The sequence below is a fragment of the Archocentrus centrarchus genome, chromosome 4 (assembly GCF_007364275.1).
Source record: "Archocentrus centrarchus isolate MPI-CPG fArcCen1 chromosome 4, fArcCen1, whole genome shotgun sequence".
Lineage (NCBI taxonomy): Eukaryota > Metazoa > Chordata > Actinopteri > Cichliformes > Cichlidae > Archocentrus > Archocentrus centrarchus.
Window position 1 is genome coordinate 5,294,353 of NC_044349.1, and position 19,778 is coordinate 5,314,130.

General features: G+C 40.3%; 1 protein-coding gene across 1 annotated transcript in view; it reads right to left on the reverse strand.

Moving 5' to 3' along the window:
- Positions 1 to 1,343: 1,343 nt before the first annotated feature.
- Positions 1,344 to 19,778, reverse strand: part of nos1apa (nitric oxide synthase 1 (neuronal) adaptor protein a) — a 183,338-nt gene continuing 164,903 nt past the window's right edge. The window contains 4 exon segments of the mRNA XM_030727156.1: positions 1,344 to 1,460; positions 1,462 to 1,851; positions 1,853 to 1,956; positions 6,856 to 7,021. Coding sequence (XP_030583016.1) covers positions 1,344 to 1,460; positions 1,462 to 1,851; positions 1,853 to 1,956; positions 6,856 to 7,021 — 777 coding nt within the window.

Genomic DNA, 19,778 nt, shown 5'->3' on the forward strand with positions numbered 1-19,778 from the left:
GGCTCAGTCACACAAGAGTTAAAAAAATAAATAAAATAAGACAACAACGTCCCCAACTAAGTAAAATTTATGTTGCCTGGTGATTGCATTAATTTTTTTCACATGTGGTGACTGATTTCATGTAGTTGCGATGAGCACCTGTTCACCCAGGGACAGACCGAGCAATACCTAAAAAAATATTTATGCCCGAAACGCTGACTTTAAGTTGCATGTGAATTTTCCATGCAATTTTGTTGCATAAGTACAATGTAAAAACATTAAATTTAGTGGAATCTGGTCAAATGAAATTTACTTGGTATACATTCAGATCATACCAAGCATATTTTCCTTAATGATGAATAATAAACTTTGGATTTTACGTATCTCAGTTTGCATTGTACTCAAAATTATTGCTTTATATTTATGAGGGCCAAGAATTAGTTTTTGAGTGCATTTGCACATCTCCTAGCAGGAGGCAACCTGTCTGACAAACAACAGCAGACAAACTGTGACTGACTGCAATCACTCTCAGGTTTGAGAATAAATTGCCATCTAATTTATAACACAGACAATCAATCTGAGTCAGTCTGTGCCGATGAGCGTAACTCGCCTGCGATTCCTCTCTTTGGAACAGGGGAGTCGACTCAACTGACCGTCAGCTGGCCAGACTCCTGGTTATATTCCTGTAAAAAAAGCAACGCTGCTGAGCATCCTGCAGCAAATCTGTTACTATCTGTGGAGGAATTCCTGTTTCAGATTTATGAGGTTCTCCCTGGACTCTGACTGTTAGTTGATGTGAATTCCTGAGTATGTAGACGGTAATAGATTTGCAATTTTTCACCAATTTATCTTAATTGCCACATTATCACTACCTGACTGCATGCAATTGCCATTAACCTCACTTAATCACAGACCGATAGCAGGGTGACCCTGTCTTACTGCAGTTTGGTCAAAGTCACTTTGAGGAAGTGACTGCGAGTGGCAGGAGACCTTGTCTCCGTCTTCAAAGCAACCATTTCAAAGGCAACAAAATTGCAAGGACATGGTCCCTAACCAGCGCTTTCTCTCGTGTGACTGTAATGTTAATGTACTAACTTCAAATGAGGGACAAGGTTGCTTTCTCATAGAAGGCTCAAGTCCATCTGAAAACAGCCTGAACAACAATTATCTTAAATTCACTTCATGTTCAAGCTGAACGCACCTAGAGGACAGCTTATAGGTACATATGTAATACGCAAATAAAAACCAGAGGGGTGTTGTCTGTTATCTAAAAACTTAGTATATATTATTCTTACACATCAATTTTAAGTAAGTAAACAAAAACAGGCCGAGACTTTTCCGTTTTATCTCCACCACAGGATTCTTCAGGGGGCCAGGTTAAGGGTTACACCACTATTTTCATCTCCCAGACAGTCGGGAGTTCCCTGTCTGTTGAGAACATTAAGCAGCCTGACTGTCTCCTGATCTGTTCCCCATCCAAAAGATCTCCATCTCCTCCTCCTCCTCGTCCTCATCTTCATCATCCTCGTCCTCATCCTCCCTGTCATCGCTGTCGTCCGTGTTTGACTCCATACTCAGAGGCATACCCGACTCGCGAAACCTTGTGAATTCCAGGCAACTCAGAGATTTAATGTCGCGGGACAATGACTTTACTGGAGCCTCTGATACGTCTTGACATTTTATCTCTGGCTTGTTAACCTTGAGCGGTTGGGGAGGTGAGGGGAGTCGAGGAGGTGGAGGCCCCGGGGGTCCCGGGAGGAAACGGAAACACTCCAGTTTGAGTAGACATTGGTCCCTACCTAGTGGGCTTCCCAGAGTCCCGTTGGATGATGAAAAGGCATTGCTGGTCCCGTCGCTGTTGCCGAGGTGTGTGCAGGTTGAGGGTCGACACCTCGGGTTTAGGTGTTGTGGGGTCACATATCACGGGGGGAACTGTAGACCGGAAGGTGATCTCCAACAAACTGTCCTGGGAACCCACTGGACAGAGGAGACAAAGTAAAGAGATTTCAGGTGAAGCATAAGAAGTAGAGTAAAAAGGTGAATAAGCAAGAAGAAAGAAACATGAAATATTTTAAACCACATTTAAAAAAACGAGCCTTGATTTAAATGAATCTGCTATCAGCTGTGCAGGCAGAAGATTAATGTATGCCACATACATATCTGTGAATTGTGGTAAATAAAGATTCCAAGTCCCAGGAAAATAAATCACTCTGTGACAATAAATCAATGCACGCTCATACAGCGTAAGCAGAAAGAAAAAAAACAACATGTTTCAAAGCATTTCATCATCATCACAACTGCTCAGTGAAACAAGTTTTGCAGGGTTCTTTACGGGCACACAGCACAGACCTGGAGCTGGAACACTGGAGAAAGAGATACGTTAAAGAAATATGTCTTCGGTATCAAATACTAACCCAGAATAACATGAAAGATGACTCAGCCACTCCTTCGTGGAGGACAGCAGCATTCGTTTGGTTCACAGCAGTTACAGTGTTCTCCAGGAGTCATTCAGAGTTAAAACACCACCATCAATCAAATGTCTCAAACTGCTCGTGCAGTACAATCTGCAGTACTGTATTTCTGCAGTACTTTGTCTCTTTTATACATAGAGGTTTTTTTTTTTAAAAAGGGGACCTATTTGTTTGTCATACGCCCACACACACTGCCCACTTTACTAGGTCCACGTTACTAGTACTGGGTTGGACCCCCTTTTGCTTTCTGAACTGGCTTCATTCTTCATGAATTCAACAAGTTGCTGGAAAACGCATCATGTTGATCTATGTTGAAATCTCCTGTTCCACCACATCCCAAAGATGCTCTTTTGGATTGAGATCTGAGGACTGTGGAGGTCCATTTGATTACAGTGAACTTATCGTTATGTTCAAGATACCAGTTTGAGATGATCTGAATCTTTGTGACATGGCACAGTAATCCTGCTGGAAGCAGCCATCAGACGATGGGTAGACTGCGGTCACAAGAGACAGCAACAATACTCATGTAGGCCGTGGCATCAAATGATGCCAAAGTGTACCAAGAAACTATCCCCCACACCATTACACCACCACCAGTCTGAACCTTTGATATAAGACACGATGGATCCATACTTTCAAGTTGTTTACGCCGAATTCTGAACCTACCATTTGAATGTTGCAGCAGAAACCAAGACTCATCAGAACCAGGCAACATTTTTCCAATCTTCCATCATTCAATTTTGATAAGCCGGTGCAAAATTGTAGCCTCAGTTTCCTGTTCTTAGCTGACAGGAATGGCACCCAGTGTGGTCTTCTGCTGCTGTAGCCCATCTGCTTCAAGGTTCAATGTGTTCCGCATATCTTGGTTGTAACGAGTAGTTTTTTAAAGTTAATGTTGCCTTCCTATCAGCTTGAAGCAGTCTGGCTATTCTCCTCTGACCTCTGACATCAACAGAGTGTTTTTAACCCACAGAACTGCTGCTCGCTGGATATTTTCTCTTTTTCTGAACCACACGTTGCAAAACCCTAGAGATGATTATGATTATGGCACAGATTTGCTATCCTACAGTAACACAAGCATTGAGGAGGTTAGCTTCCAGAAGCACAAAATAATAGAAATAGATCTTTAAAATATCCCCCTTGATAAAGTAGAATCTAGAATGGGGGAAAAAAGAGCTAGAAATTAGCATTATAGATAATTATATAATTAGCATTATAGATTCCCTTTAGGGTACAGGTGAGACGCACAATATAAGGAAATTAGACTAACCCACTGAGTGAAATGGACAGACAGCAGACTGATTGTGTTGACTTTGAATGTTCCCATGACTGTAAAACACACAATGTTAATACTGCCTTTTTGCGCTCAGGACATTAATCCAAAAGAGATTCTTAATCTCAAGAGTTTCACTTACTGGTTAAATAAAGGTTTGTTATAATAAAAGGGGTGGTCACCAAAAATATTCTGCAAAATATGTGAAACAGACCTTTAAAATCATGGATGCCATGGCCCGCCATAGCAAGAAAAAGGTTAGGTGTAACTAATAACCTTAGATAGAGCAGATCTGTCTTTTTAAAGTGGCAGCAATAAGCTATGCCAGTGGGCTATCGTGTGCAATCCCAAAGTGCTGAAACTGACACCTTGAAGATGAAGTGTAGTTTTTATGATGTTAGCAATGTGTGTGTTTGACATGTCAAAGTTTTGTGGAGAATGATCTATTGCTGAGTAACGTGTGAAAAGAAGCTGCTGTTGCTTATCATAGCACTTTAGAAAAATCTCTTTCAGCTCCACTCAGATATATTTTGAATGAGTACACAGAAAAGTTCCACTGACCTTGTGTGAAATGAAGTGAATGTTAAAATATTCAAAATGCACAGGTGGAAATGAATGTTTGAAATGTTGTCTGATAAGATAAAGATTGTCTCTTGCAGGGCGACACGCCGAAGGACTGCGATAGTGCTGAGAAGACTGTCTGTGTAAAGAGTAGAAGAAGAGGACTAAACCGTGTGGAGCTGAGGGGGGGGGGGGATATGGAAAGGACAGACGGGGTAATGGTGAGAGGTTGATCCATGGACACTACCCCACTCTTTTACTGGACACGCCTGCTTTTTAATGCTTTGTGTGTCTGTGTGTTGCTGGATGACTGTTCTGCATGCCTGACAGTGATGTGTGCTGAGCTAGAGTGCGATGCAGAATTATTAATGCCTTTTTCTGCCTCCTCCATGCCTATCTTTCACTTTTTTCTTGTCACTACCCTTGTCCGTTTGCTTGTTTGTCACGACGCTTTTGGTGTGACCAAACAGCTGTTCTGTGCAACATCTCACGTACAGATGATTCAGTTTAGCTTTTCACCATATTATTTCCTTGGTAGAGTTTTTTGCCTTCACTAAGGGTCAGCAGCATCAGTGGCTGCAGCTGTTTTTATACTGCTAGAGGCTAGGAAACTCTATGAAGGGAGTTATTTACAACGTTCCTACTCAGGGGTAGAAAGTTATCTTGACAAAAGAAGGACCTTGTAAACCTTGTATCAAAATGTAGGCATAAAGGAGACATTTCAGATGCTCTAACCTGTTTTCACCAATCATCTGTCCAACATTGTGATATGACCCGTGACACTTTTTGAAGTTTTCTCCATTAAATTATCAGAAGACAGACAAAACATCCAGGATACTAATGCTTGTTTCTGTCATGCTGTGTCATAGACATGAATTTAATTCAATTTTATTTATATAGCACCAAATCCCATTAGGGCACTTTATATTGTAAGGTAAAGACCCTACAATAATACAGAGAAAACCCCAACAATCAAACGACCCCCTATGAGCAGCACTTGGCAAACAGTGGGAAGGAAAAAACTCCCTTTTAAACATGAAGAAACCTCCAGCTGTGACTGGTTGGAAGTGAGGGGAGGGAGACAGGACAAAAGACATGATGTGGAAGAGAGCCACAGATATAATAACTAATGATTAAATGAATTGTTTAAATGTAAATCTTAAAGATCTCCTAAATTAGAGAGAGGCCATTTCCATTTATCTGCTTTAAGCTGAACACTTTTGACTTATACCAGGGAGTCAGGCATTTCTGATTTCAAGCTTTCTTTTCAGAACAGCCACAGTTGTACAGAATGCGGATTTAAAACTACTGACAAGGTAATCAACCCATGTGGGAGCAGAGTTTAGGTAGCTGCTCTGCACTGTGTTGGCACATGGCAGTGAAGAGTATAATAATGGAGGAATTATATCCTTAAACTTAGTACAGCGCTTTTGGAATGATTTCTACTGTAGTGATATTTGTTCCCCACTGCTGTGTAATCCATTATTGTAAATTTAAATGTTACTGAGAAATGATAAGACAAAAGAGGGTTTTCAGGGAATGCTGTTAAATGTTCAGTTTATGTGCCAAAACAAGATCCAGAGTATGATTAAAGTGGTGGGTGGGCTCATTTACATTTTGAGAGAAGGCAATTAAATCTAATAACAGATTAAATGCAGCATTGAGGCTGTCATTTTCAGCAATCTACATGGATGTTAACATCACCCACTATAATTAATTTATCTGAACTGAGCACTAAATCTGATAAAAAAAAGTCTCAGAAGTCAGGTGAACGATAGATAATAAATAAAACAAATTTTTACACTTTCCAGTTTGGGTGGACAAGTCTAAGAGTCACGCTTTCAAATTCTATAAAACTCTGTCTGGGTCTTTGGATAATTAATAAGTTGGAGTGAAGATTGCTGCTACTCCTCCTCCTCACCTGCACTTCGAGCATTCTGATGGTTAGTGTGACTCGGGGGTAAATCGGTGCAGTTTTGCTATTTAAAATACAATTTATCCAATGATACTTAAGTTGATGATGCAAAAACTTACCAAAGAAACTTAAGATTTAGTCTTCAGAGTGTGAGAATTGGAGAGGATGTAAAGTTGCTTTGGTTTTAGTTTTTACAGAGTTTATATGTGTTTTTCAGTACTGGAAAAAATAATGTTAATTAAAATGTGCCAAATTTCAAGCCACTCTATGTACTTTGAGGGCCTCTAATCCACAAAATATTCAGAATACGAAGGTAAAATTTTGCATAGCCTGAAACACTAGAGATACAAAAATTATCAAAAAAAAAACTTAGTTATGCTGTGTTCTTGCAGTCCATCATCTAACTGATGTGTCTTTTTATTAATAAAGAACTACTAAATACAGATAATGGAGCAGATTACATTTTCTACTGACTGCCAGCAAAGACTGATGCAGGTCACAATTTACAAACCTGCCCAAAGCAACCTGTTTCTCTGACCCTGTACGTCCGGTAGATCTGTATGTACTTTTTATATTACCATAAAATGGGTATATATGTGTATAAATTGGAATATAAAGCAATGCATGTGTATGAGCTTCTTGTGCAATCTACTCACTGGAATTTGGTCCAGCCATTTTGGTCTCCAGCTCCTGGATCTGTTTAACCAGCAGCGAGATGTGCTGCAGCAGGTCTTTGTTCTGGAGCAGCAGCTGGTGGACACGTGCCTGGGCCTCCAGCCGAGCCGTGGCCTCCGCACTCAGCTGGTCCTTCAAGAGATGGACCTGCAAGAGAAGATGTGAAGGGTCAAGAGTTTGATGAGGAGGAGGAAAAGGAAGGGAGAGAAACAGATTCTTTGTAATGAGCGAGGCAAACCCTAATCCACCTCACACAAACATTTTTTCCCAGGCTGCTGTGCTGCTCCTCTTATCTGAATTCCCCAAACAAAACAATGCACCACGTACCACGCTGTTTGAAGACCAAGGCCAAACTGTGTTGACCTTACCAACAATTCAATTTAATTTTATTTATATATATCGCCAAATCACAACAGCAGTCATCTGAAGGAGCACAATTTCTTGTCTGAGAAATCAGCGGTATGTGCCGTTTGCCACAAATATTTCAGTAACAAGAAAAAAAGGACACAAAAAGTTAATTTACATGCTTTGAATGGCTCTGTGTAATTGCAGTTTTTCTGCAGCTAATGACATGACAACTCAAGGTTGTTGTCATAGTAACGCAACATGCATTTTTATCTGAGCCTGCTTTCCAGGAGCGAGAAAAGTAATGACGGTCAGAGGAAGAGATTGAAAGATTTGACAAGCTGAAGAGAGCTGAAAAAAAAATAAAAAATGCTGATGCATCTCCTTCCCCCAACACAGAGACCACTGAGCCTGAGCTCAACAAGAAAACTAGAATCAGTCAAACAGCACAGGGCTAACAGCTCAAGAGACAGGTTGGACAGATTTCTATCAGCATCTGAACGTGCAGTCACTGCAGCATTAAGCATTCCCTGCACGAGCTCTGGCTCTCTCACACCTGGTACACAAACTACCTGCAGGTTTTGCAACCACTCCTTACATCAGAGAATGAACCCTTTTTTTGTGTTATATTTTATATCCTCAAGTTATACAAGCTCATTTTAATTCGCATTGTATGTAAAAGTGTACTTAAGTAAAATATTTATGTATAATTCTGCAGAATACTTCTTTGTCTTTAATCTGAGTGCAATATAATACCATACAAAAGTATGCAACACAGTATGATAACTTTAAAGACAATATTAAAAATGCCAGAACAACACTGACACTTCCAGCAGTGGGATGTGGGTAATTGTATCTTTTTTTTTTTTTGGCATTCTTCTTTTCTTTGTTATTGCTGTAATCTGAATTTTTAGCACTGATTTTGTAAACTGGCAGTTAAAATATAAAGCTTCAGAGGGATTTGCACACAGCAAAAATGTATGCAATTACACAGTGACTACAGGTCACACGTAGCCCCTCTTCTAGTAACTACACTGATTGTGAGATGAGAGGCTTTAGCATGTGGCTAACTCAGCTTAGGAGGTGGCAGTGATTGATCGATCACATCATATTTTCATTGTGTTCATCAATCAAAGCCGCGCAGAGGAAAAAAAAAACAAACCCAGCAAATTGTCTGAGTGTTGTTCAGTCAAACGGATCAATCAGTGAAAATCCGGTGGGGATTTGCAAAGAGTTTTTCTTTACACAGAAAAATCTTCAGCATGAATTTATTTTGGAACTATTCTACCTTCAGCTGGATGCGTCTACAGTGTTTACAGTTGTGTATTTGTTCTAATTTATTCATTGCCTTCGGGGTAAGTCTGTTTTGTATGCAGCAATTCCTTCAGCCTAAGACTATCAGTCCATCTTCAGCTTATCTTCTTTTTCAGGAAAAAAATAAATAAAAATTTTGGAATTTTGTGATTTCTTAATTATCTCAGTATAAGTAAAATTCTTCGGATTTTGACCCATTTCAAAAATGCAAAAATCTTGGACCCATCTGCAGAACATTGTCTGTCTTGAATATATTTCTCCTGTGGAGATCAGCGGACGTTTAAAAAGAAGCTTAAGACCCACCCGTGCAGGCTTGCTTTTATTTACTTTACCCATTTATACTTTTAATTATTGTATCTTATTTTACATTGGGAAGCGCACTTTGTGACTTTTGTTCTTGAAAAGGGCTATATAACTAAACTTTACTTACATTTTTTTTTTACCAGTTTCAATCATTTTTGTAACTTTTTTAAGTTAATTAAGCATGAGCAAATGTTTAAATAACTCTTTTGACTCAACCTTCTCATACCCGATCTGTCTTTCTATTAAATTATCTAAAAGAAACACACACACACAGAAAACATTATTGATAGATGAAATCTCTTTGTGCTATAATTACTGCAGCTTTATCTTTTATTACGAGATGAATGGGGCTCATTTGGCAGCTCTGATCCTCATGTAACCTTAATGCTACAGCCTGCTGTGGTCTGCCAGATTAAAGCTCAGACTCCATTTCAATTTAAGACTGAACGGCTCAACTTCTTTTATACTTTGAATCACTGATATAAAAGGAGAGGAAGGGGAGAAAGAAACCGTTCAGTCAGTGCCCAAACACACACACACACATACACACACACACACACGTAGGTTTTGTAGCAGCGACGGCTCCCCGCTTTGACTTCAAAGTACTCCTCAAATCAAATGTTAGTGGTCCCACCTCCCACCCTGTTCAGCCATCTCCCATCCAGAGCACAAATTTGCTCTCAACAGTTTCAAAGGAGAAATTTTCAAGGTTTCAAATCACAAGAATGGTTCAGAAGAGAGCCGGTGTGTTAAAGGAGACCACTTATTAATGATTTTCTGACAGTGGAGGCGAAGGAGCCCTCAATAATTTGATTAAGCTTAACCCTGGACTTTGAACATGGTCCAGCAGTGCTTCAAACATCAGCTGTTTAACAGTCGAAGAATCACTGAGCAAAAAAGTGGGAAACATCCTTCTAACCAATAATGCTGCATGGATTTTAATGTTAAACAGTGCCAATTAAGTGGTTTCTTCCCTTTTTTTTTAAAACAGCTTCTTGTCAGTAAGATTTTGTGCCTATAAGAAGTTTATTCAGTACCAAAGTGATTATGAACTGTTGCCCAAACAATCCGAGGAAGGCAGCTGGTGTGAAGGGCTGACAGTGTATTTTCAGAGCACTGTGAATGACGGGGCCTCATACGGAGGTGTAAGTAACTGAAACTCCTAATCACTCCCTAGTTTCTAATTTCAGCTCGATGCAGCAGCGAAGATCGTGTTACCGTGGTAGCACGAAGGCTCTCGGCTGTTGACGTCAGTGGTTACACACATTTTAAACAAAGAAAGCAAAAACTACAAAACACACTGTAATCAGGCTTGGAACAATGCACCAAGGCCACTCCAGCACTATGAAACGCAGCTTTGCTCTGCAGAAAGAGCCTCCCTGTTACGGTTGCTGTGCTCATGCAGTGGGTTTTAATGAGAACGTGTCACATAATGAGCTCCTTTGGGGTATTTTGACTAACTTTCATGATTATAAAATATTTTAGCTAACTTTCTGCAAATGTTTAACATCTGACCAGGTGACGAGCTGTTGGCAGATCCACAGCAGAGTTTATTAATGCTCAGTGTTGCTGCTAATTAAACTAATACATAAATAAGCTTAACTCTAGAAATCGTTATTTTAAGCTTATAATCAAATATGAATTAGTTACGTGGACTGATATCAGAAACTCCAATTAATCTATGCAGCAACTCAGAATCTCTCTCTCTGAATTAGAACTTTTAATTGAGAGATTTAATCTATTAACGATTCGGCCAAAAAGTCCCACAAAAATGGTGGATACTGCCTGACGCTTCAGCGGTTCATGCAGATATCTTATAATTGCTTGCTCACCTGACTGCAATGATGGACTGATTAATTACTCAACTGGCTGTTTCAGCGTTACAGTTACATTATTATCCTATAAATAATTATATTGTATCTGTATCTTTACGATCTGAACTGTCATGGCTTGAATTTCAAGTATACATCATATACGACGTACACAGACCTTTCAACAAGTTACCAAATATGGTGCAAACTATTATGGCTAGCAACAAAAACAATTAAAAAAAAAAAATGACTGCACAGGTGTCATGAAGGTGAAATTGATTAAAAGGACCAAAATTGTTTTATGTGCCAGGCTATAAACAGATTTATTTCAGTTGTAAAGTTGTGCATTTTAATGTGCGAGGCTACGGGGAGCGGCTCCCCTTCTAAAGCCAGCCTCAAGTGGCCATTTGAGGAACTGCAGCTTTTGGTATTTTGTGTTTGCTTTTTCTTCAAACCCATCAGGTGTTGCTTTGTATACACTAATCTTTTGCAACTGTACACAAAGCAATGGTTTTATGGAAAATAGGCTGGTTGTATTATTCCATTTATGGCTCTGTTTCTGCAACTTGTGCTTCTTTTGTGCCTCTTTTCTCCAACCTCTCTATTTTCTCATTTATTCCTCCCTGCTACTTTTCTGTAATAGACTGACTCATCACTTCCTCGTCATAATAATGAGGAGGCAGTGGGGCGGAGAGAGCCTTTCCTCCTCTTCTCCCACATCCACTAGCCAGACAGTGTCAGGGAAGACAGTCATCTACTTCCATTATCCCTGTACTGCTCAACAAACAGAGGTGATTATAGATTGTGTTCGGCCTCTGCAGACCTCATTTGTAAAGACGGACACTCCGATGATGGCTGTGGTGGTTTAATTTACAGCAGACAGGACCCCATCTTGAGCTATGGAAGAGAGGAGCTTGACTCTGACTTGTGCTGCCCTGCTGACAGCTCTAATAGCACATCAGCCACTCCTCCATGGTTTATACTGAGGCCTTCGCCACAAGAGTAACATTTGTCCTGAAGCTGTCCTTGGTTAAATGTCTCACTGAGTTGCAGTGGCTGCTAAAAGCACAATGAATAATTCAATGTAAAAAAAAACTGTAGCGAACAAATAAGATAAGCAAAATAATCTAGGAAAAATCCCTTTTCTTTAAAAAGTCAGAGCAAGGCTTTATCATTGAGATATCTGATCAAAAAGAGCACAATGCCTCATTCTGAAGTGGCCACACAAGGTTAGATTTAAACTTTATTCGAGTTTATCCCACAGATAAAGTGTAAAAATAGAATTGAAAATAGATGAGATGATAGATAACAAGCCCTGAGTTACTTTGGCTTGACCTCTAAGACTATTACCTTTTGCTCACCGGTGTGTCTTTTTTGTCTGTCCACCTGTAGTTGATTTCATTTGCTTTCCATTGTTACACCTGAAGTGAAATATCACTTAATTTATGAATGATGGAACTGACTTTCCATTTTGCAGCTCTGTAGTTACACTCAGTGTTATTGCTGTGTATATCCTCCAGGCCTCTAAGGCCACTCAGCTAATCATCGCCTGAAACCTAGTTTCCATATTTTAGGTTTAAATGAAACCGATTTGTAGGCTAACAGGTAACTCAAGAATAGTATACTGACACATTGAACATAAAAAACAATCAAATAACTGGTGGTTACCCAGTGACTGGCTCTAATATTTTTCCTTCTGGCAACCGATTGCATAAGTAGTTGTGGGCAACCAACTGGTCTCCCATAGGCTGAGAGTGCAACATCCTCAACCTCAGAGCGACTACTTTCGATTGCAAGGTGATTGCACATTGCCTGGTAGGAGGCAACATGTCTCCAAACAATCCTGGCGTGACTCAGACTGTCTGCAATCACTCTCAGACTGGCAAAAATTTGCAAATAATTGCCGTCTTATGAATGCAGACAGATAGGCAACAAGTTACAATGAGAGTCAGGCTGCACTGATGAGTGGAACTCATTTGTGATATGTCTCTTTGCAATAGAGGAATCAACTCAACTAGCTGCCAATTCATTGTATTCTGGTTACGTTCTTATTTAAGTCAAAGTGTTTAAACACCACAAGTCTGCCCTGCTCTGTGAAGCAGATACATGGAGAACGACTAAGACAGCAGAGAACAAAATCTAGACCTTTGTAAATAGTTGTCGATAATGAGAACCTATGGAAGCTTGTGGGGGAAGGAGCCAGCAGCACTGCAGATAAGGAGGAAATGGAGGTGGTTAGGAGACACTCTGTGAAAGCCTGCAAGCAACATCATATGGCCGACACTCGCCTGGAACCCCCAGGAGAAAAGGAGAAGAGGCTGTCCGAGGAATAGCCGGAGGAGGGACTTGGAGAGCGAGATTCAATGAATGGGATTAAGCTGAACTTGGTCCGAGGGCCGAGCACTCATTTCAGTAATTACAGTGTATTCAGTTTGCAAAAAATACAAAATGGATAGACAACTAGCTTAAAGTAAAGTGTTTTCAAATTTCACACAGACTGGATTTAGACCTGCAGTCTTTAAACTAACAGGCTGACATATCTGTGCAAAGGAAGGAAGAATGGCCACAATCAGTCAGGCAGAAAGACAGTAACAATTCACTCGTAGACCACCCCCCAATACTTTGGAAATAATGATGCTGCTATTCCTTGAAGAGAGCAGACGTAAAACCTTTTACTAAAAGCTGAACTCAGACAAAGAGCCAATTAAAAGGTGTACCACTTGTGTTTTGCTGCGGTGGTCCCTTGGTAGTAAACCTGCTGCTACCCAATCCATTCTGCTCTCTTATCTGAGTGTCGTGAAAGTGAAGGAGCTTCAAGCACCTAAAACGTCTCGTTAAATCTCTAATTAGTGAGCAGCATCTCTCTGTCTTTTTATTACTTTCATTGTTCAAAACTGATTCCCAGCAGAATGGCACCCAAGGACGGTTTTGATCTTCCCAGTTCCTTCTTTCACAACAGTGTGAAACCTCAGTACCTATTTTCCATCCTTCCATCATTTCCTCTTTACAATGCAGAGAGCATCTGTCTCTAACTAACTTCATCATGTACAAATTCCACAGGGCTTTCTCTTTTACTTTCCTCTATTCCCAAGTCACACATCAGTGATTCATTAACTCAGTGCATACAAGCTTACAATGTTTCTGCTTTAAACCACAGTTTGATTGTTATCGGCCCAGTGAATAACCTTCATCAGTTGTTATCCATGCCAGACGTATCATCAGCATGTGGGCTCCTCCAACTATTAGGAGGTTGTTATAACCTCATTCAAAGGAGGTCATTCCATCCTGATAAACTGAAGTAATGAGCAGCGACTTTCCTGGTTGCAACAAAAAGTTCATTAGGAGGTCTAAGGGCCGGCTGAGGCAGCCTCCAATTGAGAGACTGTGAGACGCAAGGAGACTTGTGTGTCACAGCTGAGAGTTAATTGGAGGCTGCCTCAGCTTTTTACGTTCATGTTTATAGGCTGGCTAGGTTTAGGCACCAAAATACATTTTTTTGGGGGGGGGGGGCACCTGCCAGTAACACAAAGCACATGTGTTACACAAAGTTGGATGTATGAACTTTTAAATGCTCTACTTCACTCCACCTCCAGATGCCTCCCACACAGTCTGGGTTGCTTTCTGTTTATCACTGCTTTGATGATGACAGTCTACTGAGCCTGCTAGTTTGTACAAGTGGGTAACTGCTGGTGACACGTATGGGGCTAATAACAATGGATCCATTCAGTGAGTAAAAACAGTAAAGCTGTTTACACAAATGCACTGCAGCTCTTAATTTTTGGTAGGATTACCCAAGAGAAGCACATGTGAGAGCACAAATGTCTGATGCAGAGGAATCAGACATTAGGCGGTCTTTAATCTGCCAAATATCTCATACAAATGCCAATACGTACATTCACCAATAGTGACGTGAGCTGCCTCCTGTAGGCTCCAGTCAAGCAGGTCCCTCATCTAAACCACATAAAGCATTCCCAGTTGTGTGACTGTGTCTGAAGCAGACCTCCTTCTGTGCGCTGCACGCGGAAGGACGGCTGTGGGAATAATTCTAGTTTATGTGTGAAAGCAGCTTAAGATTGTCCAGTGTTGTAAAGATACAAAAACTGTAGAAATACTGCTGGTGAATCTGTTTAAATGACGCCATTTCCCTTTCAGACTGAGACACGGCGACTGTCCCATCGGTAGTGTAAGGGGATTAAATCTATTGGTTGTGTGCGGTGACTGCACAGGGCTGGTTGCTGAGGATGTACTCTTCACACCAGATTATCATCATGGCATTGCCCACCCACGCCAGGTCCCTTTGATGTGGAAGTGTCTGAAACCCTTCCAGCAGTGGTTCGTCTGTTTTTATCTCATTTGAGGATGGGGCTGAAGGGAAAATGATCATTTTGCTGGTGCAATGATAAAGAAACCATTAGAAATGCGCTTATACTTGTAATATGGGTAAGAGGGCATGACGAAGTGAGAGAAAACCAGAAAAGCAACAGTGTGGGAGAAAGGGAGGGAGCAGAACTGCATGCGCAAAACAGACTGAGACCGAATGGAAGGAAAAGGAAATGTGCAAAGGAAAGATGAATGGAAGAAGAGGAAAAAAATAAACGAAGTAGGATGTGATAGGAAAGAATCAAAAATGGACAACAGAAGCGCAAAATGACTAAAAGAAGCTCTGAAACAAGCTAAAAGAGACCAAGAGCCAGAAGTCAGGTTCCATTAAGCACTGGCTGAGCAGCAGCTGCAGACAAGAGCTATCCTGAAACAGATAGCTACCGTATCTCCCTCGATTTCAAGACTTCATTAAACATCTCCACTTCCACTCATCTCTAAGTGAGCCGTGATTAGTGTTGGCTAGCTCACTAATTTACCTCCATTTACTGTGACCTCTGCTCGGGCTCTGCAGCAGGGTTCAACTGTGAGAATATTTTTCCAGTTCCCTGGTTGCAGCTCAAAGTCACAGTTATTTTCAGCAGCACATGGGGTCACAGTGAAAGTAATCTCGTCTTCACCCCTTATGGTAATTTCTTCCATAATAACCTGGGACAAAACGCTGCCGTATTGCTTTCATCCATCACTCTGCAATACAGCTGCGAGCTTATCAAGCTAAGATTTGCAGACAGGGGAGAAATGGAAAGGAAATTATCAATGCAATTATTTTTCATATAAATAAATATTCTGTATTTGGTCTTCAGATTTGTCTTTGTTCCAAACCCCTGCAATTTTCAGCTTACAAAGCTGGGAACAGAGCTCATTACTTTAAACAGACTGACACAAATTGGCTTTAAAAAAAAATAAAAAATTACTGAATCATTCCCCAAAACAGATGCAGATTATTTTTTTTCTTTTAATCAGTAAATTCATTAATAGAATCCGAAGAGATTAAATCAAAATCTTATTTCCTCAAGGTAAAATTGGTAGTTAATAGCTGGCAGGGAGTCTCCATCAGGAAATGTTGATAGTCAGAAACCTGATTCTGCATTCTGGTGTTTTGGGCACAGATTTTCACATTTTCTTAATCAGTTTGTGGCAGAAATATTAAAACCTCGGGAATACGCTTTCCTTCAAACTTCTCAATGCTTATTCTACTGTTGGCCAAATCAGTCCAAAATTTAAATGGGGAACATCTTATTGAAGTCCTTATTTGCTGGCTTATACTCAGAGCAACTGTTGATCTTGAGAACCTCTGATCCAGATCCTTCTGCATGCTCAATCTGCACTTCCTCAGGATCAGTGCAACGATGCATCCAAACTATACTACAGAAAATGTGAGCTCCAGTGTTGGTAATGGTGATATAATCTATATGGTGTATATAGCTCACAGCTATGTGGCACACCATAGTCATAAGCGATATGATGACATTGACCCCAAATGTACTTTTTTAAGTTTTCCCCTTTTTTAAGTTAAACATCCAGGGCATCAGTGCTCGGGGCGGCTGTTCTCTGTCACAGATATTACTTTGGTGTAGTTTTGGTGTTGAAGCTATGATATTTCCCATGATATCGATACTCAGTTTGTGTATAAAAAAAAAAAAAAAAAAAAGGACTTTGACACTGTGAGACTTTGATTTGTTTGCTATTTTCAGTCCTGAACACTTCACGTGATTAGCTCCTGTACTTACGTTATAAAGGCTTAACAACTGCTGGAAAAAAAAATAACAAATTATTAATTAATCACTATCAATTGCTGTTTGATTAAAGTGCCAAAATTCAGCCAAACATCATGCACTTTTGAGGCCCTGCAATTTCTGTAATATAGAGGTGACTTCACTAAATACACTGAAGTTATTGTACAACAAACGCAGCCTATTCTGAAGGGGTCAGGTGGGCACTGATTGATTCTTCAAGGAATGATTCCAGTGCCATGTACAATAACGTGTCTTTCTCACCGATCTGATTGATACAGCAAGTTTAAAAAATTGGTTCGCCCACGCTGCAAAACAAAAACATTTCCTCGCGGGCAAAAGTCTCAGAGCCGGGTAAACACAGAACACTGGTGTCAGTATATCACGTTTTACCTTTAAAAAGCTGTTCTGTACATAGTGCAACTGCATAAAGCATGTTTCAGTATTTTTGGCTGAACTACTCCCATTTCAAATCCTTAGATAATTTATTAAATTTATGCTAATGCTGGCGAAACTCAGAGTCCTTAAGTCCTTTTTTTTCTGGCTTTGTTTATCACAGTTGTGGGTGGTTGATTTGTTATTGTGTGACAGGAATTATACACTCAAGTCTGACAGCCCTAAAATCAGTGGGGACCCTCTGTTTGAGACACTAAAATCATAAACAAGAACTAGAGCTGCCTAAAACATGACTAAGTAGGTTACTTTGTTATCCAGCGAAATGTTTTCAACTATTTTCTCTCAGCACATCCAGAGAAACCCGACACTGTCATTTTAATTTATTGGTGTGAAACTGAAGCAGAGACACCAGGGACGGCTATTTGTTTTGAAAAGTAAACTAAGTTGTGGAACTCTTAAATACATAAAACACAAAGAAATAAAGACACGCGTGCGCGCACACACATTTTTACACATTTATATGGCTGACACACCAGTGTAATCTCTTTCTTCCTCTGCGTCGACATCCATAATGAGGACTTTCTGGGCAGATCCATGCAGCCTTTTTATTTTCTACTGTTTGGCCTTCGTTACAAGAGTTAGCTGGTTTTCCTTATTAATACTGCTAAGAAATAGCCTCAGGCAAGTTTATGCTTACATATCAGAGAGTCTGACTGGAACAATGAGAGAGAACGCACGAGGCCTGTAATATACACACACACGCACGCACACACGCACGCACACACGCACGCACGCACACACTTTTTTTGGCCACAAACAGCCCAAATCACTGCTTCTGGCAAACTGTCGGTCATTATGAAAGGTTAATCCTCACGAGATTCAATTCAGCACACTGCTCAAGGAGATGGTGTGTGTGTGTGTGTGTGTGTGTGTCCATGTTGAAATTCTGAAAACAATACAAGAAGAGAAAATAAGCGAAACTGACTTCTTTATAGTTACATTTTAAAGTGAGGTAATATCTGTCAGGTGGAAATGTCCATTTGAGGCTGGCTCCAAAAACGAGTCAATTGTCTTCAGTTCTGGTGAGCGAAGTTCCAGTACTTTAAATCAGTCTGTTAGCACTAATTGGCTGATATGTATATCTGTGGATTGCATCCATACAGTTTATGGTTGTAGTTTGTTAACCAACCTTACTAGTGTTGGCTAATAATTTTGCACTTCATTTTCTTGTTAACTAACTCCAATAAAATAACACGGTGGTGGCCAAAACACCAATCTTGGAAGCACTTTTATTGAAATTCTATGGCAACAAATGTGCTTGCTGTGTGACTAATTGTACTAAAAGCCCCTCCACAAAAGACATAACTCAGACTTGGTGAGGGAAATTGTCATCAATCTTTCTGGCTCCAAAAGACAGAAGATCACAAGAACTATAATGCTAAGTTTGAGGCTAAAAAACAGGAGTTTGCTAATGTTAGGGAAATCTGTTAATGTTTTGCACATCTGAAAGAAAAAAAATTTCAGTAATATATTGGATTTTTTTTAAATCAGCAAGTATCGCCATTGGTCTTAAAAATCCTATCTAATTGCAGCCTCTCGATGGTGTGGAAGTCAGCACCTTGGAATAGATAATAACGGCGCTTCTGACTCAGACTTCGTGGGTTCGTGGAAAGACTTGTTTAAAGACTTTGTCCTTGTCAACGGTGAGCATCGGATAGAAAACAAGGGTAGCAGCACTGAGCGTGGCCTGAAGTCTTGACCATACAGTATGTCATCCTTGTAGGTGCTTCATTGGCAGATATGGATGTGGCTGTATTTGAATAGTCGCTTTGTAATTTGCACTTAAATTAATTAAAATGTCTGTAATACGCTTCTATGATGACCCCGATGAAGGACACAAGTCCAACGAAATGAGTCAAGTAAAGAAGTTAGCAGCACTAAAGTATACAGACTGAGTGTTGCGGGAGTTTTGACCTCCCAAAGTTTGTGAACTTGGGCCTTAAATGTCTCAATATTAGATTTTTTCTGTCAATTATTTGATCGATTACTGAGATAGCAATTCAAGCACTACCACTGCAGAGATGGATGGTAGAAACAGTCGAGTGCAGCCAGAAGCCTTTAAGGAAATAAACTGAGCAGAAACTAATTTAGATGCTGTGTGGAAGCGAACTGCTACAGCAGCTCAGACAAGTTAAGATCACTTGGGAAACCTTGCTAAATGGCAAAAGAACCAAGGTCAGACACAGATGCCTAAAATGTTTCAAACCCACTCGTTTGAAACATTTTACATGAGGAGAAAATTCTTTATGAGCCAAAGCAGTTTTGATACATTAAAAAAAAAAGATACACTAATTTCTCTGCCAGTGGGCAGCGACCTTTGGCCTCATTAGTGTGTAATTGATAGCACCTATGTATGGGCACGCTCAGTCTGAATGTGTGATTTGTCAGTTGTGGCAGCAGTTTGGTCGGCATTATTCAGGTTAAGATGAGAACAGCTAAGTTCAGCATGGCCAGGCAGTTTAATCAGGACCTCCGCATCCCCCTCTAGAAGCTGTGAGACGTCTGAATTTAACCGTCGGGGACACTTCTGGGTCAGCAGTATGAGTGAGCGGTATGTACGAG